The sequence below is a fragment of the Arvicanthis niloticus genome, chromosome 6 (genome assembly GCF_011762505.2).
Source record: "Arvicanthis niloticus isolate mArvNil1 chromosome 6, mArvNil1.pat.X, whole genome shotgun sequence".
NCBI lineage: Eukaryota > Metazoa > Chordata > Mammalia > Rodentia > Muridae > Arvicanthis > Arvicanthis niloticus.
The window spans coordinates 71,746,239-71,770,114 of record NC_047663.1 but is presented as its reverse complement, the minus strand read 5'-3'; the positions used below and the strand labels follow the sequence as shown (position 1 = coordinate 71,770,114).

General features: G+C 42.2%; 2 protein-coding genes across 6 annotated transcripts; both read left to right on the top strand.

The window, feature by feature from the left end:
• The first annotated feature begins 6,559 nt into the window (after positions 1 to 6,559).
• LOC117711027 (olfactory receptor 2V1-like) lies at positions 6,560 to 14,666 on the top strand. 5 transcript variants are annotated; one of them, XM_076936964.1, is made up of 4 exons: positions 6,560 to 7,150; positions 9,218 to 9,270; positions 11,834 to 11,933; positions 12,400 to 14,666. In XM_076936964.1, the coding sequence occupies exon 4, from the start codon at positions 12,419 to 12,421 to the stop codon at positions 13,370 to 13,372; it is 954 nt and encodes a 317-aa protein (XP_076793079.1). In that variant the 5' UTR covers positions 6,560 to 7,150; positions 9,218 to 9,270; positions 11,834 to 11,933; positions 12,400 to 12,418; the 3' UTR covers positions 13,373 to 14,666. The 5 variants fall into 5 exon arrangements, with proteins under 5 accessions (XP_076793079.1, XP_076793081.1, XP_076793082.1 ...); XM_076936966.1 differs by lacking the exon at positions 9,218 to 9,270; XM_076936967.1 differs by lacking the exon at positions 11,834 to 11,933.
• Positions 14,667 to 16,816: 2,150 nt separating this feature from the next.
• On the top strand, positions 16,817 to 23,029 carry LOC117711814 (olfactory receptor 2M4-like). The gene is made up of 2 exons (XM_034507718.2): positions 16,817 to 16,988; positions 21,345 to 23,029. Exon 2 carries the CDS (start codon positions 21,349 to 21,351, stop codon positions 22,285 to 22,287), a length of 939 nt encoding a protein of 312 aa, XP_034363609.1. The 5' UTR covers positions 16,817 to 16,988; positions 21,345 to 21,348; the 3' UTR covers positions 22,288 to 23,029.
• Positions 23,030 to 23,876: the final 847 nt, after the last annotated feature.

Genomic DNA, 23,876 nt, shown 5'->3' with positions numbered 1-23,876 from the left:
AAACTTGAGAATTGACTTCTCCATTAAAAAAAAGTCATTGAAATTTTGATAGCAATTTCATTGGATCTACATATCACTTTGAGTAGTTTTGTCATCTTAACAACTTCAGATATCTCAATCTGTAAACACTGGACAATCTCATTGTTTAGTTAAATGGTGTACCTTTTTTGTTTGTTTTTTAATCTTGGGTGAATAATTGAATTTACAGTCTGCTCAATAGGAGGATATTTGTATCTTTATTGTAAACCTAGCCAACTAACTGTGGGAAAGGTCATAGACTCAAGAGAAGATTAATTCAGAAGAATAACAGTAATTATTTCAATATATATAGCATAGTACTCACTATATAGAAAAGACTGACCTCAAAACTACCGAGCTCTGTCTGCTTTTCCCTTATGAGCATAGGGATTAAATGCATGTGCCACTATGCCCAGCCCTCAGTATAATTTCTAAGTGTATTCAAATGCTTACCCTTATGCCCACCAATAGGTAAAGCTGTCATTCCTCCTCAAAGAAGCTGCCTTTTGCAGCAGATGGACACTATTACAGAGTTCCACAACTGGTCAAAATGCAGACAATAAGTGACTATAGGTGCCAAGTCCCAAGTCATCTGCAAAGCAACACCTATACCTAATGCTCAGGAAAACGCACGGGAGAGGAGACAAAAGATTAAGAGATCTGGAGAACCAGGGTTTCTGCTGTGAGATAGTTGTGTCTTCTAGACACCACAGAGAATATGGTTGCCTAAGAGGACATGCACAGTGACAACAGCAGTTGACATGCTAATGCAGATGAGGAAATTTCACACTGTCTCCTCACCTCTAGATGAAGTGCTGTAGTCATCAATGGCTGCTGAGAGCGAGAGAACAAGTTTTCTCCAGGGATGAGCTCCCTCATAGGTTACCCAGTTTCACCATAGGTGCAACAATAAATAGACTCAGTAGTAAATACATATGTGTGTGTGTACACAATTTGTACATGCACGTGACAACCAGAATTAAAGATGAAAAGGTCATGAGTTTTAGAGGGAGCTATGAACATGGAAGTAGTTTGAGGGGTGATAGAGTGGAGTAGGAATTAAGTGGATACAGTACTCATATATTAAAAACTTTAAAAATGAAAATTTTAAATGAAAAAAAAGTCATACACCGCGACCAAGATGATTTCATCTCACAGATATAATGTTAGCTCGACATGAGTGAATCAGTAAATGTAATACAACATATAAATAGAACTAAGGAGAGAGATCAATGATCATCTCAACAGATACAGAAAAGGGCCTTGGACAAAGTTCAACATCCTTTCATAATCAAATTCCTGAAGTCACCAGGGTGAGCAGGAACACACTTTAATTTAACAATAGCTACATCACACACATCTACACACACATACATCCACACACAGATGTTCACACACACACGTACAAATGCCTATGAAAGGATGACAAACCAGAATGCCTTTTTTCTAAAGCCAGGAATGAAGCAAGGAGGCCACCATCACTGCTGTAAGATTTAGAGCAGTAACAGGAGGAGGAAGGAAAGGGATACAGTCAGGAAAGCCAGAGAGCAGAGAGTCTGTTTGCAGATGATACGGTTAAAAGACTCCACAGACTCCACCAGAAAACCCTTAGATCCGAAAAACACTTCCAACAGAGTAATGGGATACAAAATCAACATACCAAAATCTATACCTTTTCTACACATCAATAGCAAACTTACCAAGAAAGAAATTGGGGTGGAAGAGGGGGTGAGAGAACCCAGTCATAATAGCTTTAAAAATAGGGGCTGGGGGTTTACTGACAGCTCTGTCAGTAAACAGCTTGCTGCACAAGAATAAAGACCTGAATCTGAACCCTCAGTTCACACATAAAAATTCAGATATCCCCACACTCGTCCGTAATCCTAGGGCTGGGAGGTAGAGCCTGGCAGGTCCCTGGAACTCACAAGTCAGGCAGCCTTGCTGAATCAGTGAGTTTTAAATTCAGTGAGAGACCTTGTCTCAAAAGATAGGGTGGTAAGTGAGTGAGAGAGACTCTGACATCAACCTTTGGCTTTACACACACACACACACACACACACACACACACACACACAGGCTTACAAGAACATACACAAAAAATAAGAATGAGTTTAACCTAAAGGAGTTAAAAAAAACTACTACAACTAAAACCTTAAAATATTTTTTTTAAAAAATCAATGGAGATACTAGAAGATATAAATATCTCCCATGCTCACAGATTGCCAGAATTAATGTTATTTAAAAAAAACAAAAAAAAAAAAAAACAAAAACAAAAAAAAAAACAGCTCCTGGGTTCGATGTAATCAGCATCAAAATTCCAACTATTTTTACAGAACTAGAAAAAACCAATCCTAAATCCTAAAATCCACATAAAGGACTCCAAGTAGCCCCCACAATCCTCAGCACAGAGAACAATGCTGGAGTGATCACAAAGCCTGGACTCAGATGATGCTACGGAGTCACACTGACATAACCGTATGGTACCAGCACAAAAGCAGACTGTGGAAGAGACCAGTGGGATAGAAGACCCAGAGATAAACCCACACAGCTGTAGACAACTAAGGTGTCAAAAACTACATTGGAAAAAAAGAATGACCACTATGCATTCGTGTGTGTGTGTGTGTGTGTGTGTGTGTGTGTGTGTGTGTGTGTGTGTTATATGTGAACCTCTGAGTGCTTGCAGAGATCAGAGAAAAATGCTGAGTGCCTACTCTGTCACTCTCCACTGCGTTCCTTTGAAGGGGGGCTATCTAACTGAGGTGGGCTGTAATCAGTAAGCCCTGGTTATCTATCTCCTTGTCTTTGTCCTTTATAGCACTGGGATCACAGGTGTGCCTGGCTGGCCACATGTGGCTCAATGACAGTTCCTTTAACAAATGGTGCTAGGACAACTGATATCCGCATATGGTGGAATGATACTGCGTCCATTTCTCTCACTAAGTCAATCCAAAGTGATCAAAGACCTTGATATAAGACCTCAAACTCTGACATGGTTAGAAGAAAGGAACATGTTGAGATATATAGCATGTGAACGTACTCTCTGAAAATGCCTCCAAAAATACAGGATATAATCTAACAATTGATAAATAGAAATGCATAAAACTAAACAGCGTCTGCACAGTAAAGGAGATGATTGCTAGAGTGAAGAAACAAATAGCTGAGGGCTGGAGAGACGGCCCAGTAGTTAAAAGTGCTTGCTGTTCTTGAAGATGGCCAGAGTTCCTTTCTCAGCATCCATATTGGGCAGCTCCTAAGTACCTATAACTTCAGCCTCAGGGGATATGATGACTTTTTATAGTCTTCATAGGCAACTTGTGTGCTTACCCTTCCCCACATATGTGTATAATTTTAATTTAAAAAGAAACAGTTAATAGAACACGAAAAATTGGTAATAATATATCAGATGGGATTAATATTCAGACTATATAAGAAACTCCTAAAATGAAGTACACAAACCCCCAAATCATCCAGTCATCAACTGACTTAATAACCCAATAAGTTACTCTCCAAAGAATGAACGAAAGTGACCAGTATAGCATTTTTAAAAGGGTCCAATATTCTTAGCCCTCAAAAAATGCAAATTGAAATGTCACCAGGATTTCAGTTCTTCCCATTCAGAAAGGGCACCATCAAGAAAACAAATAGCACCAAGTGTTGGCTATAATATTGGGAAAAGCAAGCCTTTATACAGTGCTGGTGGGACTGTAAGATGATGCTGTCACTATGGAAGTCAGTGTGGAGGTTCCTCAAAACTAAAAATAAAATTATTATATGACACAGCTTTCCCTCTCCTGGGTATGTACATGAGGGACTGAGTCAACCATTCATGTTTGCATTGCTACGCTCTTTACAATACCTAAGAAACTGAACAAACCTAGATGTCTACCACTAACCTGATGGACAGAGAAATGTGCTACATGCATGCAACGTGGTTTTATTCAGATATAAATAAAATTGAGGTTAACTGGAGAACAACTTGCTAAGTGAAATAAACTAAATTCAGAGAGACAAATATGCCATGTTTTCTTATTTATTCTTTCAGGATTTCATTCAGTATAGTTTTAGAATATTTTTCTGTGTCCCCCAACTCCTTCCAGATCCCTACCCACCCAACAACCTACCCTGTGGGAAGTCGACAGAAGGTGGCTATCATTCTTGCAGCCATCTTGAGTCATATACCCTGACAAGAGATTTGATTGCAATAGCCTGCAAGAGCTGAGCACACTCTGATATATCTTGTTTTAGATACCCAGGATCTTCCCTTGGGTGTGTGAGACTTAAAGCTGTGATTTAGAGCCAAGACTTAGGGGCGTGACTTAGAGATCAGATTTAGAGATAAGACCTAAGGGTGTGACTTAAGGGCATGGCTTAGAAGTGAGACATATAAAAGGCAAGAGGCAGACAGAAGAGTTCAGTACAACTTGGAGTAGGAATTAGGCATTGAGGAAGAAGACACTTGGACTAGAGAACTCGGAAGAAGAATTATTATTATTAGGCACTTGGCACTTGGAGGAAGAACTTGGAATTAGACACTTGAGACAGAGAACTAGGTAGTAGGCTTTAGATACTTGGATTAGACACTTGTAACTTGGAAGGAGACTAGTGACTGGGAAGGAGACTAGAAACTAGGGACTAGGAACTGAAGACTTGGGACTTGGACTAGGAAGAGAGACTGAAAAATAAATGGGATTGAATTACTCGCATCTATCCTCACTCTCTCTCTCTTGCTGAACCTGACCCTCGGACCAGAGGAGCTCGGGCCACGACACTACCCAACTTCCTGAAGTTTTTTTTTTTTTTTTTTTCTCTTTTAAAGGAAGAAAACACAAAACAAGCATGGAATCCAGTTTGCATTGGTCTCCTGAGCTTGGGGAGGGGGTGGGAACTGCCCTGGAGTGTGGTAGATATACCTAGTGTCACTCCATTGAGGATGACTGGTTTTTTTCCCCACTCCCAGCTACTATCGTTTGTGAATAGTTTCTTGGCTATGAGAGGAGCTGTGTGTGTACCTCACCTCCTTTGTGCTGGAATTTTGTTTGGCTTGAGTTTATGCAGGTCTAGTGAATGTCCTTTCCTGACACGTGAGTGTGTGTGTGTGTGTGTGTGTGTGTGTGTGTGTGTGTGTAGATTAAAGGAGACCCTGAGAGGAGAGCAACAGTTTGCAAAATGAAGGGGGAGGGAAGAGAAACAAAGAAGGAAGTAGAATTTATGTAGCCTGAAAGCAGAGTGGTCAGTATTTGGGGAGGGGGCAGATGACCAGCCATAGGGAAGCAAGAGACGTCGGGGAAGACAAAGGGATAAGATACTTGTATGACCCAGCCTGCGGGTCATTCAACGGGGTCTGCAAGGGAGAGAGTGGGAATGGAGGGGCAAGAGACACAAAGAATGGAGACAAGACAATTGTCTGATCAAGTCTCACTTATTGAAAGGCAATTATGGGTATATAAGCACAAGCAGGGAGTGCAGCTGGAGACACTTAACCATGAGCACCTTGCAGCTGGGACACTAAACAGCAAGTCCAGGATATGTCTGAGAAAAACAAGATGTTATCAGAGTGTGCTCAGCTGTTGTGGGCTGCTTGCAAAAATACCAAGCTAGAAAAACAAGTCTCTTGTCAGGGTGTGAAAGTATCAACCTGCAAATCTATGGCCCAAGATGGCTGCAAAGATGATAGACACTTTCTGCTAGGAGTTGGCACCCAACACTTGTATTCAAATACCACAGTCCTTCCACAGGCTTTAGAAGGAATGAGGGAAGTGATGCTAGCAACTATAAGTTTTAGGACTTACAATGAGGAGGTAACTTTATATTATTTAATTTTCACAATGTGGGAAATGTATTGGTTAAGTCACTTTCCCAAGATCAAATCTAAGTAAGAGTCTCATCTAGCTTTGCCTGATATTGTCTACCTAGCAACTGCTATGCTATGGTCATTTGTTTGCATTGTTTTCTGAGGCAGGGTTTCTCTCACTTTGCCCAGGCTAGCCTCAAAACTACAGTCTTACTGCTTTAGCCTCCAAATGCTGAAGATTTCTTAGTATGAATGAAGCCCATTTTGCTGTGAGCTTACAGGATGGTGGGCAGAAGGCAGACAGTGGCAGAGCTGCACCGAAACACAGTAGAATTGAGCTCTGAGGGAAGGGCCAGTGTGACTACCCTAAGTGGGTTAGGCAATAGGAAGATGCAGGAAGAAACAGAAGTGGGAGCTCTAGAATATTCTAGGTACACTGCTGAGTCTACCTAGATACATCATTTAATGGCTGTCATCAAAGTAAATTGCATCTCAACACAAGAGCCAATGCTGTCCACTTGTTTTTGGAGTGGAAAGAAAACCCATCATTCCCAGATTGGTCCTTAGAAACCCTCATTTCCACTATGTCTTCCCCTGGGATGGAGTTTGTTGCAGCCCCAGAGATGATCAGAGAACTTTGCAGGAAGCTCTCTTTCCTCAGAGGTTTAATTTCCAGAGACTGGGACAGAGGTGTGGCAGAGGACAGGTCTCTGAGGACTTATCAAAGCAGAAGCAACTTTCTTTAGTCACAATGAGATGACAGTGGGTGAGAGCTGACAAGGAATAAAACCTCTCAGGCAGGAACTGGCCCTGGCCCTGGCAAAGGGTCACATCTGCAGACAAGAACTCTGTTTTCTCTATCCTTGTTCTTCTAGTCCCATGGCTCTTCTGGAAGACTAGAGTTGACACTTCTGAAAAGCATTTCCCTAATCCCTAAAGATGGTACCAGGCTTTTAGGGAAGACTTTTTTTTCTGGGTTTGCTGTGATCCTTTTCTCATCATCTCCTTTCCATCTTTGTGCATCTCTTCAAAATCTTGCCACAGCCTCTTGGAAGCCATTGTGTTCCACAACTCCTATCTGTACAGTATACTAGAAAGATTTGAAGAGTCATTCTAAACAGGAGGTTTTCTCCTGCAAGTTTCTCTTCTCTGTTTCCTTAGCTTCCTTTTTCAAATTCTCCTCTCTCAAGGAGATGGAAGTCCTTCTGCTTGTCTGCACGGAGATCTCCCTGAAGATCTAAGTCTCTGATTGAAGCAGCTGCTGCTGGATGGTGGCAGTGAATGGATTCTGCTTGCTAAAGCTGACTGAGGTCCTTCCTGGTTTTGTTCCTGTGTTTGCAGGTGAGGTTCTTCCTCTTTGCCTCTTGGTCCTCCCCTCCAGATCCTTAAAAACCATCAACATCTGCTCAACCCACTCTCTTGCTTACTCCCCTTAGGTGTAGAAGACATGTGTGTCTCCGTTTGGCTTCTAACATGCTAGGTTCTTTGTCCCAATCCTTCATTCTTTGGATAGAATTAGAGAAGACATGACTGACCTACTCAGTTCATCATCTAAAGCTGGGGAGAAGGAGTGTCACTGAAGGGAGGTGGCATTATCAGAGTCCAGTCATAGGTTTTAGGAAGAGTGAGCATGGCTTGATATTTTCAAGCCAAGGGAAGACTGAATAATAGCTAGACTCCTTGAAACTGGCACATGTTTTCATGAGCCCCACAGAGTGCTGGGAGAACTGTCTCTTATGATACTGAGACATCAGATTTTTCCAGAAAGGCAGCAGTAAAAGCCATTCTTGTGGACCAGCCATGTAGATGTCCCCTTCTTGCTCTTCCTATACCACCCTGTATTTTCCCACCTGTTTTCGTATCCACTTTTTGAAGGATAATTAGAACTGGAGCTCATTTGGAGAAGCTTGCATTGGTGTGTGCTCCCCTCTCTTCCACTTGAACTTTTCTTTCTCTGTGAGAAAGCTCCTGGTGGGGCTGATTCCCACTCTTTCTGATGCAAACCTCTTCAACAAAATCCCCAGGTGTGCTCCTGCTTGAGTCTCTAATGTACAACAAAGGTTTTGGCAAGATCCTACAAAAAAAAAAAAAAGAGGAAATTTTAATTGACACAGCTTCATGCTGTATTTTGTTCACTGACAAGGCAAGTTCCTTGAATTTTTTTTCCAAAATTATTTTAGTGATCTGTTCAATACATCTGCAGTGGACTCTGTACTTTTTTGTTGGCTTCTGCCCTACAAATTTCCACGACAAAACCTATTAGGCATTATGTTAATGTATATATTTTTTAATTCATTTTGACCAGGTCATTGTCTCACAAGTTTAAAATGCTAAAGATAAAAATGTTTGCCCGTGAAGACTTTTCTCTAATTCAGTGTCAGCCATCAGATTCCTAGATTCTCCCCTCTGAGTCAGTCTTGCTGTTTTCTGGCACAGTGGCCCGGGTATGTGACTTGTGAGTAAATGAGTTCACTGCCTTCTGTGTGTTGCTACATTTTAAAACAATTTAGGGAGAATTCTGTAGCCATTCACCCAAAGCCTATTTCCTATTTACCTCAGCCCATTGTCTATTTAATGTTTCCTCTAAGGACCAATTAGATTGTTTGTGGGTTTTTTTTTTCTTAAACTTTAATCAAATCTACATCATATCTACAAGTAATTTTGCATATGTTCAAATATTTCTGTAAGCTTGCCTGCCAGGAGAGCTATCCTTATTTTGTATCTTTATTTTCTGAGTATCTGTCTTCTGAGTGCTTCTTTTCCCTCTCGTTGTAATCTTACCGATGCCTTTCCACATCACAACCTTGTGTTTATCTATAACGCTTTCTTATCTCACTCAGAGCTGGCAAAACGTTTTTGATACTTCCCTGAGAAGTCTCCTTTCTAATTACTGCCACCCTGTTAGTTTTCCTTCACTAGTGGATAAAACCTTTTTATGTCTTTTAGCCCTTGGATGTTGGCTCATATTAAAGTATTAAGAACAAGTTAGTGAGCCAGGCGGCGGCGGTGGTGCATGTCTTTAATCTTAGCACATGGGAGGCAGGGCAGGTGAATCACTGTGAGTTCGAGGACAGCCAGGACTACACAGAGAAGCACACTCTCAAAAAACAAAGACAGAACAAAAAAACAAAAAAAAAAACAAGTTAGCTCTGAATGTGTGGGGGTGTGCTCATTGTAGCCTCATTTTGAGTTATCCACCTGTCTTTTTTTCCCCCTGTCTGGCATCAGTAAGTGGCTCCCAAGCTACTCAAATTCCTGATTGCAGGGAGGGCCCTCCCACTTCCTGCTTGGTGGAAATGAATCTGGGTCCAGGAAAATAGATCAGATGATACATGGTCTTCACATTGCCCCTTGTGCTTGCAGGAGTCTCCCCTTCCCTGGTCTTCAACTCCATTTTTCTTTCCCCAGAGAAGCAGTCAAGTCTGTCTGCTGTGGGTGAGGAGGGAGCCCATCTGTGTGTGGTGAGCAAGGTCGTGCATGGCAGTGTCCTTCTAGGTGATGCCTTTGTTGGCCTCCCACTCATCCTGGTTTACATGGCTGCATCCTGCAACCAATCCTGAGTATCTGGGGGCTTGCTCTGCAGTTGCTATGCTGTAGCATCACTTCCACTACAGAGCTTAGCTGTCTTAGTTGCAAGTTGGTCACCTTCCACCCAGCCCTCTCAGTATCTAAAAGTAGTGCTTGCTGCTGCCCTCACATTCGCCTTCATTGTCTCTGTGGCCACTCTTCTTAGAGTGAAGTTTTAGAGATGTCCTGAATGGGCATGTACAAGCACCCATCTTCCCCCAGAACTGGAGATCTTCAGATTGGCTATGTTTTAAAGTCAAACTTTACTGATCCTCAGTGGCTGAGAAGGCGCTCTAGGGACAAACCTGCCCTCCTTTCCCTGACACAAAGGCAGACTATAAACAGAACCCATCTATGCGACTTAACTCAGTGTCTTTCCCTGTCCTGGGGAGAGTTAGTGCACCTGTTCTCACCAGTGTGAACTACTGAGTTTGGTTTTGTTCATCTCTCTGAAGAAGGTGCCTCTGGCCTCTATTCACAGATGCTCCTTTCCTACCTTCTTTATTTCTTCTAAGCCTCTACTGCTTCTGCCCCCTTCAGGATGTTTTGCACGATCACTCTGCAGTACACGGAATTTTATCTGCTCTCGACCTTCTTGTTGCTCTGGAGGAAATATATATATATATATATATATATATATATATATATATATATATATATATATATAATTTAAGACAGAGTTTCTCTGTGCAACAACTCTGGAACTCAACTCACTTTGAAGACCAGGCCAGCCTCAAACTCACAGATTTACTTGCCTATGACTCCAGAATGCTGGGGTCACCTTATGTAGCTCTGGCTGTCCTGGAACTCACTTTATAGATCAGGCACTGGCCTTGAATTCACAGAGATCCACCTTCTTCTGCCTCTCAAGTGTCGGGATTAAATGCTTGCACCATGATACCTAGCTAAAAATATCTTTCAGTTAAATTTTTAAGTTAAAGATCTTTATTCCATACTTGTTGCAATTGTAAATAAATACTCTGGCTTTTCCTGCTAATTTTGTTAATTGGTTGGTGGTAATTGTGAGAAAACTGTTAATTTTTAGGTGCTGAAGTATACATAGTTTAGTTTTTCTCATTTTTGAGCCACACACTAGCCTAATACAGCATACTTTTAAAATTATATTTATTTTTCTATGTCTTTTATAGAAAATGTAGAAAGTACAAGAGAAATTTAGGAAAATGATATTTAATGCCACTATATAGAAAGGACTACACTGTTAATACCTTGGCATATTTTCTTGAGGCTTTTAGAAATACTTAAATATTTTTTATATTAAAATGTCCTAAATAGCCAAGTGTGGTGGTACATACCTTTAATTCCAGCATTCTGGAGTCATAGACAGGTGAAACTTTGTAAGTTTAAGACCAGCTTGGTCTTCAAAGTGAGTTCCAGGACAGTTAGAGCTATTACACAGAGAAATTCTGTCTTAAATAAGATAAAATAAAATGTCATAAATATCCTATTGACTAAATATTATTTTACCATATGTCATAGTTTATTTAGTTACTTTTGGATTTTTATTATATTTGTGTGTGTGTGTGTGTGTGTGTGTGTGTGTGTGTATGTAAAACACACATATGGTGGTTGGTAGACAGCCTGCAGTCATCTTTCTCTACTAACATTTGGTCCTGGGGATTGAACTTAGGTTGCCAGGCTTGGCTGTAAGCCTCTGAACCATCTCATCGCCCCTTATTTACTTCTTTGTGTTGAACGTTTCTGTTGCCTCCAATTCTTCATTTACTAGACTTCTTAACATATACTTTAAAGGCCAGTGAGATTATTCAGTTGGTAAAAGCCTGAAGACTGAAGACCTGAGTTCAATCCCTGGGACACTTGTGGTGGAAAGAGAGAACTGACTTGTGCAAGTTGTCCGCTGAACTCTGCACAGGTGCTGGGAAACAACAAGCGTGTACACACACACTCAGTAAATGTTGTTGAAATGTGTTTCTTAAACGTACTGTAAGCTCTCCTATTTGAAAATAATAAGGGCCCTTCTTCAGCTGTTTGCCATTAATGAAATGAAGGTAATGATTATTCTTTCCCCGCCCCAGGACTTTGTGTTCTTGTTTGGTTTTGCTTTAAAATAGGGTCTCACTATGTAGCCCAGGCTGACCTTGACCCCAAGATATCCCTCCCTTACTGTCCCTCGTAGGTGGGGTCACAAGGGCACACCACCACACCTGATACTCTCTCTAAGGGTAGCTATGGGAGTTAGATATGAAGCCGCAGCAGAGTCCTTGTCATGGCCCCCAGCACATGACAAACAGTCCAAGCAATGTCACCTGCCCTCATTTCAAACCACTAAGTGCTGCTTAGGTCTTCACACCTCTTTGCTATCAGCTTCTGTTCTTTCTGTTGACTCTGTCTAAATAACAAAGACTAAAGCTTAGCGAGATTATGTCAGTTGCCCACTTGATCATTCTTAATGCCTGAGTACTTTTTGTTTTTTTTAAGAGCAATCCTCAAGTGGATTTGGAACCTGGGACCTTTACTGATTTTATGTCATCTTATTGTGTGGTGATGGTGTTTGAGCCCAGGACTTTGTGCATACTAGGTAACTGATCTATTCCTGAATGACATTCTTACCCTTGACCTAGAGAGCTAGGGATGAGAGCAGGAAAATTGAGCACAGTTCCTGATGGGGACAGAGACTATTTCTTACATTAGTAAAAGAAAAAAGAAAAAACAAAATCTTTAAACTAATGTTAGAATAACCAACACAACCTTTTTTTTTCAAATCTTTAAAGAGCCTACACATTTATTCTAAATCAAGTCATTTTTAAAGATGACAATACTCCAGGTGGTAGTGGTGCACACCTTTAATCCCAGCATTTGGGAGGCAGAGACGGGCAGATCTTGGAGTTTGAGGCCAGTCTGGCCTACAGTTCCAGGACAGCCAGGGCTACACAGAGAAACCCTGTTTCAAAAAACAAACAAACAAGATGACAACACATTGAGCAAGTTATAATGTCTTTACTATTATATATATTATAATGCTAATTTTGTAAACTTGCTTCCAGACCCCAGTGCTTGCTAACAATGGCCTGGGCAAGCAACCAGACTCTCATCTCTCACTTTGTCCTCCTGGGCCTCTTCACCCACTCTCCACTGCATCTCTTCCTCTTCTCCATCATCATGGTCATGTTCCTGGTGGCCCTCTCTGGCAATGGACTCATGATCTTCCTCATCCTTACGGACTCTCGCCTGCACAGCCCCATGTACTTCTTCCTCAGCTGGCTGTCCCTCATGGATCTCATGCTCATCTCCACCATTGTGCCACGGATGGCTGCTGACTTTTTCATGGGCCGTGGCTCCATCTCCTTCACGGGCTGTGGCCTCCAGATTCTCTTCTTCCTCACCCTCCTGGGGGATGAGTGCTTCCTGCTGGCCTTCATGGCCTATGACCGATATGTGGCCATCAGCAACCCACTGAGGTACTCTGTAATCATGAGCCGACGCGTCTGCTGGCTCATGGTAGCGGGATCTTGGCTCTTTGGCCTGGTAGATGGACTGATCCAGGCTGTTTTTACACTTCTCTTCCCTTACTGTGGTTCTCAGGAGATCGACCACTTCTTCTGTGAGGTTCCTGCTGTGCTCAAGCTGGCCTGTGCTGACACCTCTCTCTACGAGACCATGATCTATGTCTGCTGTGTCCTCATGCTTCTCCTGCCCTTTTCTGTCATCTCGGCCTCCTACCTCCGGATCCTGGTAGCAGTGCTCCGGATGCGCTCTGCAGAAGGCCGGCGGAAGGCCTTCGCTACCTGTTCCTCCCACATGATTGTGGTCTCCCTCTTCTACGGGGCTGCCATGATCACGTACATGCGGCCACAGGCCTACCACTCCTCCAAGCAGGACAAAGTGGTCTCTGCCTTCTACACCATGGTCACCCCCATGCTCAACCCTCTGATTTACAGTCTAAGGAACAAAGAAGTGACTGGGGCCCTAAGGAAACTCCTGGGAAAGTGTCCCTGTGGTGGTGGGGCTTTTGGTTGAAGTTGGTGTCAGAAGAGATGAGGTGTGGAGCTTGAGAGCCTGGATCCTTCAACTGCAGTGTGTCTGGGGGAGACACAAAAGTACCCTTTGAAAACATGTACACACGTTTATGTTTTCTTCATTCTTGAATGTTGTTACTGGGTATGAAACTATATGCTGACATTTATTTTCTGTCTTTAAATGACTTTTTATTAGCTTTTCTGGTTACTTCTGATAAGTACTCAACTATGTCTTTTAATGGAGAGCCTGTATGATGAGGTTACTTTTGGCTACTTTTCTTTACACATCTTGTCTTCAGCAACTTGAAAATGGCATGTCTCTAGTGTGGGCTTGTTTTTAATCTACGGACTTGAATTCTCCTAAGACTATTAGATCTGGTGAGTAGACAATAACTCATTTTAAAGACAATGTATACAAATACCTAGCAAATTTGAGGGCTTTTGTAGACTTGGTACTTATTTCGTCCTTTGAAAAAGTCTTACTATGTAGCTCAGGACGACTCCAAACCCTCCAGCCTCCTGCCTGAGCCTCCTCTGTGATGGGATTTTAGTCCAACTCTTTTCCCTCAGATTGTGGATGGATATTCTAGAGACACATATTCATCACAATTCTCCTGTGATATATGAGCTTGCCTCCAACTTGACAATCTAAGACTACCAGGATGCTCACAGGTGGGTATCTGATGCTGCTCTAATTCTTTCATTTGCCTTCATTTTATTTGGCCCTGCAATATTTGATAAGCCCATTTTGCAGTTCAGAAGTCAGCACCCTAACCCACAGGCCAAATCTGGCCCAACGGTTGTTTTAGAAAGACCCCATTAAGTCTCCTTCGTGATAAATAAGAGCTGGATAGTTGTAACATCTCCATGTGCTCCACAAATCCTGAAATAGAGACTGTCTGATCCATTACAGGATGAGCCTTCTCTGTCTCCAACTTAGATTGCTGACATTATCCCTTTATTTCCAAGATGGCCCTTATTTCACACCATAATCCAGCATTTCAGCCATTGTGTTTCTCAAGTCTAGAGTCATTCTATTCTTAAAGTTTCCATCCCTCTTTAAAACACAATTGAAGATCTTTGTATGTTCAAGTAGTCTCATTCATTAAAAACTTATGAGATTTAAAATCATGTTGTATGTCTAAACTTATGAGATCTGTTAGTCTGTCTGTCTGACTGTCTGGATGGCTTTTCTCTGAACAGGGCTGTGTTTTCTTTGCTTTTTGTATGTGCTGTATTTTCTGACTCTGTTGTGCACTTTGAATAAAAGTCATATTGAAGACTAAACTATATAATTTTTGTTCTAGTCATTTTGTTTTGAGGGAGAATGCCATTCTTCAAACTGATGGTGAATCCATTAACTTTCAGCCTCCCTTTTGTTTAGAATGGAATATCTGCTCTTCACTAACCCTTGGTATCTTTTATGCAATGCCCACTTAGGGTATTTGTTTGAGCATAGTAGGATTGGAGCTGCAAGGGGTTGGAATCCACCTCCAGTAGCATGTGTGTAGTTCTGTATGCACCGCAGCAGGGCCTGACTAAAACGCAATTGTGAGAACTTTCACTTTTTCTTTTTTGTTTTTTTTTTTTAAGCTTTATTTTTTCTATCAATTAGCAAAATACCTCTGGGGAGAGTATTTGAATTTATCAGGAGACAAAGACAGGAAGGCTGCAGGTTGGAGGCCAGCCTGGGCTGTCTAGTAAGATCCTTTACCCAAAGAAAAGGTTTTAACAAAAGATGCTTATATTTGGGATTCTTCTAGAATCCAACCTGTTGTACTAGTCCATTCATGGTAGGGGAATTTTAATCCAGCTAGGAATGTAGCACTTGTCTACCATACAGGAGTTCCTAGGTTCCATCCCCAGTACTACTTCAAAGAAGAAAAAACTAAAAAAAAAAAAAAAATCACAATCCTGTCTCCTGTCATGTCAAGCATCTCTTCCCTGGGTAATGCCATCTTCTGCAGGGGGCATGGCTTATTCATTCAGTGACTGATTTTTTCCCCAGTAAGATCTTAGTTGACCACCATGACTTCTGTTCTGTAACTGTCTTCCATCTGTTTCTATTTACACTCAGGGTTGGAGACATGGCTCAATGGTAATGTCTATATAGTCTATATGTATTGTAGCTGTATCGTATATGTGTCTACAATATATAATGTCTATGTAGGTTTGATCTCTAGCATCTGGGGAAGAGAGGTGAGAGGAAATGTGGCTCGAGAAGGAGATAAAATAATGGAAGCAAAGTGATCTGAAGATGCCATTCTTCTGGCTTTGAAGGTGGAGGAAGGGTCCTGAAGCAAAGGAATACTGACAGCCACTCTAAGCTGAAAGTATTTGAGCTGGCAACCGGTGAGCCCCATCAAGTCTTTTGTCTCTGTCCTACTCAGAGCTGATGATCCAGGAGTGCACATGTATGGGACACCAAGCTTGTTTTCTGCATCTGAGCTCCAGACCTCATGATTGCACAGCAAGAGCCCTTAACTGCTGAGCCATCTCTCCTGCCCCGAGACTGATATCTTTAGTAATAATCTAGGAAGCTGAACAGTATTAATCATCACTAAATGGCCAAGTCTTGACAAATAACCTGTCAGGCCTTCTACTTCTTCCCTTGCTTCTTCATTAGGATCAGGTATGAAAGCCCAAATACATATCCTAACTGTGAGTAGGGCAGCATCACTTCTAGTCATCTACTCCAGGCCAGCATCCTGCAGTCAGAGCATACCCGAATCTTAGTTCCTTTGCTCCATCTCCAGCCCCCATTTTAGAAATGGCCTCACTGTGTAGCCATGGCTGCTCGGGAACTTGCTATGTGGTCCAGAATGCCCTGAAACTTAGAGAGAAGCACTTGCTTGGCTTTCAGCGCTGGGACTAAAGACCTGCATCACTGTGCCCAGCTATTCTCCACCCCCCCACACACACACACATGACTGAAGCCTTTGACTGTCAATCAAAACTCAGGAGACAGTAGCTGACTCCCTTGCTGTGGATAAATGGCCTTGCATTTTCTTTGATTGGTCTTTATTTCCACAGTGCTCAATAATTATTTGTGTATTGAGTGATTAACCATTAAAAGATATAGGAAAGTATGGAATGTGAATTGAAAACAAGGGTTACAGAACCCATGACCTGGTCATCCATTAACAAAACTCCCAGAGAGTACAGGCAGACATTCTGGCACTCAGTGGTTACCCTGGGACAAGGTAACCATGAATCTTGGGGAAGAGTAGGTGGCATGTTAGACAATATCCCATGGGTGTCTCCTTCAGTAATTTAATGGGAGTCTAGGGTATTTTTCAAAGTTAGGGCTATGGGGAGTGAACTTTGTCCTGGAGCCAATTCATTATTTGGGTTTCCTTTTTGGTGTGGTGTACATGTCTATTCCCTGGTCTCATTAATAACTGGGTCTGGCATCCCAAGACATCTGCCTTGAATAAACCTGGGACACAAGCTCATTATTAGTTTTGAAAGAAACAGAAGACTACCTTGAGTGTTTAGTTTTATATAAATCTGTATCTGGAGCTTTGGGGTTGGAGGAAAAGAGTGTGTAAATGTCCCTCCCAGGACCAACACTTACACACTCCACCCAAGACTGGATTTGCAGAGTGAAGTAGAAGGTGACCTATGGGGAGATGAATGGGGGTGGAAGGTACTGAGGAGGTGAGGGAGGTCTGAGAGATGAGGGACTGAAGGTGGTCAGGATTTGGGAAGAGCTGTTCTGACTTTCACTTCAGGTTCTCTGGAGAAGGTTGGGCTGAACAGAGAGATACCTGTTGCTTTGACTGGCAAAGGAACTGGGAAGCAGGGAGGTGGCACTCTTGGTTTTCACAATGGTGAAACTGTTGTGTTTGTTCAGCTACTCTTAGGCTAAGTTCCAATGTCAGGAAGATGATCCATGGAGTCTTAACCAAGTGTGTATTCACTTGTACTCTGATTCCATCAGTGTATTGGCCAGAGCAGATCTTGAGGTCCAACCAGGCTGTGCTCTGTCTTCCTTCCTTCCTTTCCCTCCTTCTTTCCTTCCTTCCTTCCTTCCTTCCTTCCTTCCTTCCTTCCTTCCTTTCTTCCTTCCTCCCTCCCTCCCTCCCTCCTTCTCTTCCTTCCTTCCTTCCTTCCTTCCTTCCTTCCTTCCTTCCTTCCTTCCTTCCTTCCCTCATGGGTGCATGTCTGCAGCTTGCTGTGTCTTAGGTCTCTCCACATCGATTTCCATAATTTTCTGACTCTATCCAGATTTTCTGCTAATATCAAATGAGAATAGTTAGTTATACAGCCAGATTGCTGTGAAGCAATATGTGTAAGGATACATACACATATACATGTGCATGTACATGTACATATGGTTCTCAGACTTTCTTGAAGCCTTTAACATTGACATTCATCTTTGTTCAGCACCTGCTTCTTTTGATGGCAAAACAAAACTCCTCCCTACTCAAAAAAAAAAAAATAGAAAAAACTCTCAACAAACATAGAGGAAAAAGACAACACCTTTTGTTCTTGAATAAGCTTTATGTCAGAGGTGATGCCCCTCATGGGGAATGTACCATGACCAAAAAGAAGGGAAACTCAAGCTTTTTGTACACAGAAATTCTCATAAGCAGATATGCCCACAAATTTATGAAGCTCTAAGAATGGACTTGGCTGGCATGGCAGGGGAATAAAAAAAAGACAGACATATGGACACACAGAAAACCTCAGATTGGGTGGACCAGGCTCTCTGATGGACAAGTGGCAGCTGGAAAATCCTCCTGTTATTTAATACAGTTGGATAGCGAAGCAAGATGATTGTGTAAGAGAAAAAGAAAGTGAAGTTATGAGATATAGATAAACAGAAGCCTTGGTTAGTATCCAGCTTAACAAAGAGATGGGTTTACAGAGCTTGGTAGGTACAGTCTCTGGAGGGGAGCAGTCTTCAGACTGTGACCATCTGAGCAGCAGAACACCACAGTGGACATTTTCTGTATACACTGTCAATATTTGCACTTGAATTAGGAGAGAAGGCTTTAACCATTTCCCTGAGCCTAGCCCAAGGAAGGTTTTGCTATGTTCCAAGAGTCTCAGGCACTGGGATCCTTGATATGGCAGTGCCCTTGTCAACAACTCACATTTGCACAGGACATCGCTCACTACCTACATGGATACATGCATTACTACTCAGTTGCTTTCAGGTAAATGGACACTGATCCTCAAAGAATAGGATTTGACTGTCATCATACATGGTTTATCTTAAATTTGTTTGTGAACTGAAGAAACAGCCAGCTAGATAATTGATTTTGTATAAAGGAAAATTAAACTTACATCTTCCTGAAAGGAAGTGACTTTGTGTTTCTGAAGGAAGGGCCAGGCTCCAGTTAGGTTCCTACTCTACCCCAGTGCCCAGTACCAGCCCCGGCCAGCAGGGAGGGAAGAATTGGACATGGGACACCATTCATTTTTGATTCATGAAAGGAAGCACATCTCAGTTTGGCTTCACCTACTGTGACAACCTGTGTCTTTCACAGGCTTAATTTAAACATAAAATAATTTTCTCAGAAACTCTTCATTTATGCACAGCTTTTCAAAATACATTTCCATTTAAAGTCTTCCTTGATTACGTAAGAATATTGAAAGTGGAACAAAGCAAGCAAACAGCAACTTCACGAGAACAAAAAAATAACATTATGATAAAATCAGTTTTCTTTTAAGTCAGTATCTTCTTCCTTAAGATTAGTGTTGTAAAAACTTTTGATTACAGAAATGCTAGACAGGATGACTCTATTTGAATTTGGTTCTGTTTCAATTTGGCACAGAATTAATAGGTCAAAAGTTATTTCTTACTACCTGTTATTTCACACTTGGCTGTCTACTGAAGCTCAATCTCCCTGAGCCTTATTTATTTCTGCCTTTACTTCCTCTATATTTCTTTTATATTTGTCGTAAGAGCATCATCTTTTTTTGACTCTTAAATACAGTGCAGCCCCTTGCTTAAGCTACGGTGGTCTGTTTTGTGTTTTTCTATAATATCAGAAAAGTTCTGGTCTGACAAGGCTGTTCAAGAAGGCAGGCAGTTCATTGAGCTAAAACATTTTTTTTTTTGAGCCTCTGTCATGATCCCTTGTTTCAATATGATTCCTATCTTTATTACAATTCTGGAAAAAATACAATGACATCAGGATTCCTGAAACTGCTTCCTTTTGCCTTCAGGAAGGTACAAAGGCTTGTCATTCACTGTATGATCAACATCTCCTACGATTCACACAAGTTCTTTCTTTCTGAAGATGAAAATAGAAACCTAGTCATTCAATTAGTTTATCAGCTTTCAGGAATTTCCAAAGTTTTTCTTCTTTAATAATTGTTCTCAAATCTTTTGTCTTATCCTTACTAATAACACTCACTAATAATTTAAATTTATATCCTAATAATAAGTCCCTAAGAAAGATTCTGTTTTCTGCATAAATGTTATTCCTAAGGAACTTTCATTAATTTCATTCTTGTCTACACCGGCTTCTTGTGATGCCAGCTCTAGCTTTTGGAGAAAGGCCTTTAACAGTGAGAAATAGAAGTATAAGCAAGAGGTACAGAGCAAGTTTCCACCAAGGGTAGTGAAGGTCAGTCCAGGACTCAAAGTGCTAAAACTTTGCCAAACAGCATCTTCAGGATGATTGGTGCCACCACCCTGGAGACTGACATAAGGACACAGTCTCCCTTTCTTCTTTTCTCTTCTCCCTTCTCCCTTCTCCTTCTACTTCCTCCTCTGCTCCTCCTTCCCAAGGAACACACTCAACCCAGGACCTCAAACATACTGGTATATTGAGGTACAACAGCAACACCTTTCTCTCCTCTCCTCTCCTCTCCTCTCCTCTCCTCTCCTCTCCTCTCCTCTCCTCTCCTCTCCTCTCCTCTCCTCTCCTCTCCTCTCCTCTCCATATATATCAAAAAGACTCTCATTCTTTATCTTTGACTGTCTTAGTTCTCACTATATAGACCAGGCTGGCCCAGAACTTATGGAGATCTGCCTGTCTCTGCCTCCTGAGTGCTGAGATGAAACTTTTCTCTTCATCACTGCATTTCAAAGGGCTCTAGATCTTAGGTCTTGGAAAGCAACATTCCTGGGTCAGAAACAACACTAAAGCAAGAACTTCACTACGCTTTTGAAAGATTTAAAAAGATATTGGGAATATGTAAAGTAAATAAATAAAAAATCTGTAAATAAATAAATTAGTGTGTGTATTGGGGCAACAAGCAGGACAGATTGGCATACACACAGACAGGTAGAAGGTGGGAGGATCAAGAGTTCAGGGCCATCCTTGGATACATAATGAGTTCAAGGCCAACATGGGCTAGAGATCCTGTTTCAAAAACAACAACAAAGTCTCAAGAAGACTGACATACATCTCACCTAGAAGGAGCTTACTTAGTTTTCTCAGGCAGGAGCTTCAGGAGAAGGGGTAGAGAGGAGTCTCCTCCTGCATTTTAACTATCAATGAACACAAATATGTATGAGTGGGATTGTGAGGCCATGACACAGTCGTGAAGGTCAGAGACTTCCAGGGAGTCAGTTGTCTTCTGCAGGACTTAAGGAGAACACTCAGGCCATTTGTCTTGCACTGCAAGCACCTTTACCTGCTGAGCCACCTCACCAGCCTGCTTCCCTTACTCTTTAACAAGGAAGAGTCAGCCTTTTGGTTTTTAATTGTGTCACCTTAACCCCTTCCATCCAGGCTTTCCCTGAAGCTATTCCTCCCACCTGCCATTTAGCTACTGCTCATCCTTCCTTGTGCTACCCAATGTCCCTGCCTGTGTCCTCATTCCCCACTCTCAAGAGAAATAAGGACCAACTCATGCTTGGTACACTTGAAAGCTGCTAAGAGAAAATGAATTGTTACTGCAGGAGGAACTGGTGGGGCAGGGTCAAAGGCTAGTCTCTGCCTTTTTGGAGGAAATGTTTTGTTTTATGCTACTGAGATGTCCACTAATCCATTTGGTTTTATTCTCAGGGTCATGGCAGAGGAGTTCTCGAATCATTCCTCCCTGTCCAGCTTCATCCTTGCAGGCCTGTTTAGCCACTCACCTTATGACTCCTTCTTCTTTTCCCTGGTTCTTCTGGCCTTTGGGACTGCTGTGGTTGCTAACATCCTCCTCCTGATGCTCATCCAGGCAGATAGACGCCTGCACACCCCCATGTACTTCTTCCTCAGTCAGCTCTCCATCATGGACTTGACTATGACATGCACAGTGGTACCAAAGATGGCAACCAACTTTCTCTCTGGCAGGAAGCTCATCTCCCTAGGAGGCTGTGCATCTCAGATCTTCTTTGTGGTCATGGTAGGAGGAGCTGAGTGCTTCCTCTTGGCTGTCATGGCCTATGATAGGTACATGGCTGTCTGCCACCCACTGAGGTACCCTGTACTGATGAATTGGAAGGCCTGCTCTTTCTTGGCCATGGCATCCTGGATGGGTGGTATGGCAGACAGTGTGATTGATGTGGGTGTGGTCTTCAGCTTCCCCTATTGTGGCTCTTTAGAGGTAGACCACTTCTTCTGTGAGGTCCCTGCTCTGTTGCGCCTGTCCTGTGCTGACACCTCACTATTTGAAGACCTCATCTATGCATGCTGTGTGGTGATGTTACTGCTGCCTCTTGGGGTCATTGTGGCATCCTATGCTCGGGTCCTCACAACTGTGATGAGGATGCCCTCCACTGAGGGGAAACAGAAGGCACTCACCACTTGTTCTTCCCACCTGGCTGTGGTAGGCCTCTACTATGGGGGAGCCATATTTAGCTACATGCAGCGAGCCTCAGCTAGGACACCACTGGGGGATAGAGCTACATCCATCTTCTACACTATTGTCACCCCAATGTTCAACCCACTTATTTACAGCCTGAGGAACAGGGAGGTAACCAGTGCCCTGAAGAAGATGCTGGAGAGGTGGGGCATGTAGGCATCCCCATCCCCTCACACATTATTCTTAGGTTCTTGTCTCATCTGTTCCTTCCTCTGCCCATCTTCCCTGCTGTTCCAACGCTTCCTCTATGCCTTTTGGGAGCCTCTCTTGCTACATAGGAGTAGGCTTTAAGCTAAGAGTAATTTGCTACTGTAGGATACCTCAAAGGATGATGAGAAAGAAACAGATGGGTTCCTAGGCTTCCTGGAACACTTTCCTTTTCTGAGAACCATCATTTTGAGAATTCACAGGCCACTGTAAAGTTTAGAACCAGAAAACTCCATGTTTATGTTATCCTGAGATTGGCAGGCACAGCTTTTCCTCTAGACTACATGTTTAGCTGGGCATTGGCTCAGTTGGTAGAGGTCTTGCCTAGCATGCACAAAGCACTTGATTCCATTCCCAGCATATGAACCAAACATGCTAGCCCATGTCTATAATCCTTCCTCTTCTGAAGAAGAGGCAGGAAAGCCAGAAATCCAAGGTCATCCTTAGCTATACATTGAGTTCCAAGACCAAGTTCTGAGCTGCAAACAAACAAATAGAAACCATAGGGAACCAAGGCTGGAAACCTATTCACAACTCATTCACACATTGAAATGTGGAATCAAGAAACTTGAAATATAGTACACAGATTGGTCTGTGTAAGAAATATGAAACTTTGGACAAGGTTACTTCTCTGTGGACTTCATGTTTCTTATCTGTACAACCATGGTTGCTGATAAAAATCATACCCAGAGTTTCTTGGCATTCACTAATACCTAATTCCTTTCTGTGAAACTTTATTTTTGTGTCTTGTCATTAAGAAATAGAGTTTTGTATCTTTCTACAACCATGCTTTATCTTTTCTATTACAATATGGAGTTTCAGTGTGTTGCTTAGGATGACCTGGGATCAAGTGACCTTTGAAGTCATCAGGACTGATGCTGGACAGTGAGAAGAACCTTGTAACATGACAACAATAGAAAAGACACCAAGTCACACATTACAAAGCAAGACAGGTAAACTGTGCTGCAAGATCAGTCAGGGCTGACTGACCTCAACTCCAGCTAAAGGAAGAGCTCTGAACCTCGGTCTGAACCAGGATGCTGGTCACCGGACAAAATGGAAAAGCAGGCTTTTGTCAATGTTGGGGATCATAAGCTGAAGAATGTTAGTTGTCATGTCCGAGCCATGCTCTCAAAAGTTTGTCACCTTACATGAAAGCTTTGTGGCCTTGTACTTGGTCAGCTAAGGAGCAGTGGACTTTCCTCAGAAACTGCTGTCAGTCTTGTGCCACTATCTTGTGAAACTATCCCAGCTTTATGACAGGGCTGGAGGTCTTACAGTGTTTATGTTGACAAAGCAAGCATATGGTCGAGGTGGAAGAAACACATGCCATCTCTAATGGGCAATAGGTCAAATTAACCTTACATTAATCCTGGACAGGTTTGTCAAATAGTCATATGCAGAGTTATGCTCAGTTTCCTCAAAGGTTCTAAAGCAACAAAGAACATAGACATGCTACAGGGACAGAGATCTCAAGCCTTTCATTCTGACTGAGCCATCTGTCAACATCTACACTTTCAAATAAAGAATCAGTATTT

Bases quoted from the DNA above. Each gene is read 5' to 3' on its own strand.
- LOC117711027 (XM_076936963.1), top strand. From the start codon at position 12,419: ATGGCCTGGGCAAGCAACCAGACTCTCATCTCTCACTTTGTCCTCCTG.
- LOC117711814 (XM_034507718.2), top strand. From the start codon at position 21,349: ATGGCAGAGGAGTTCTCGAATCATTCCTCCCTGTCCAGCTTCATCCTT.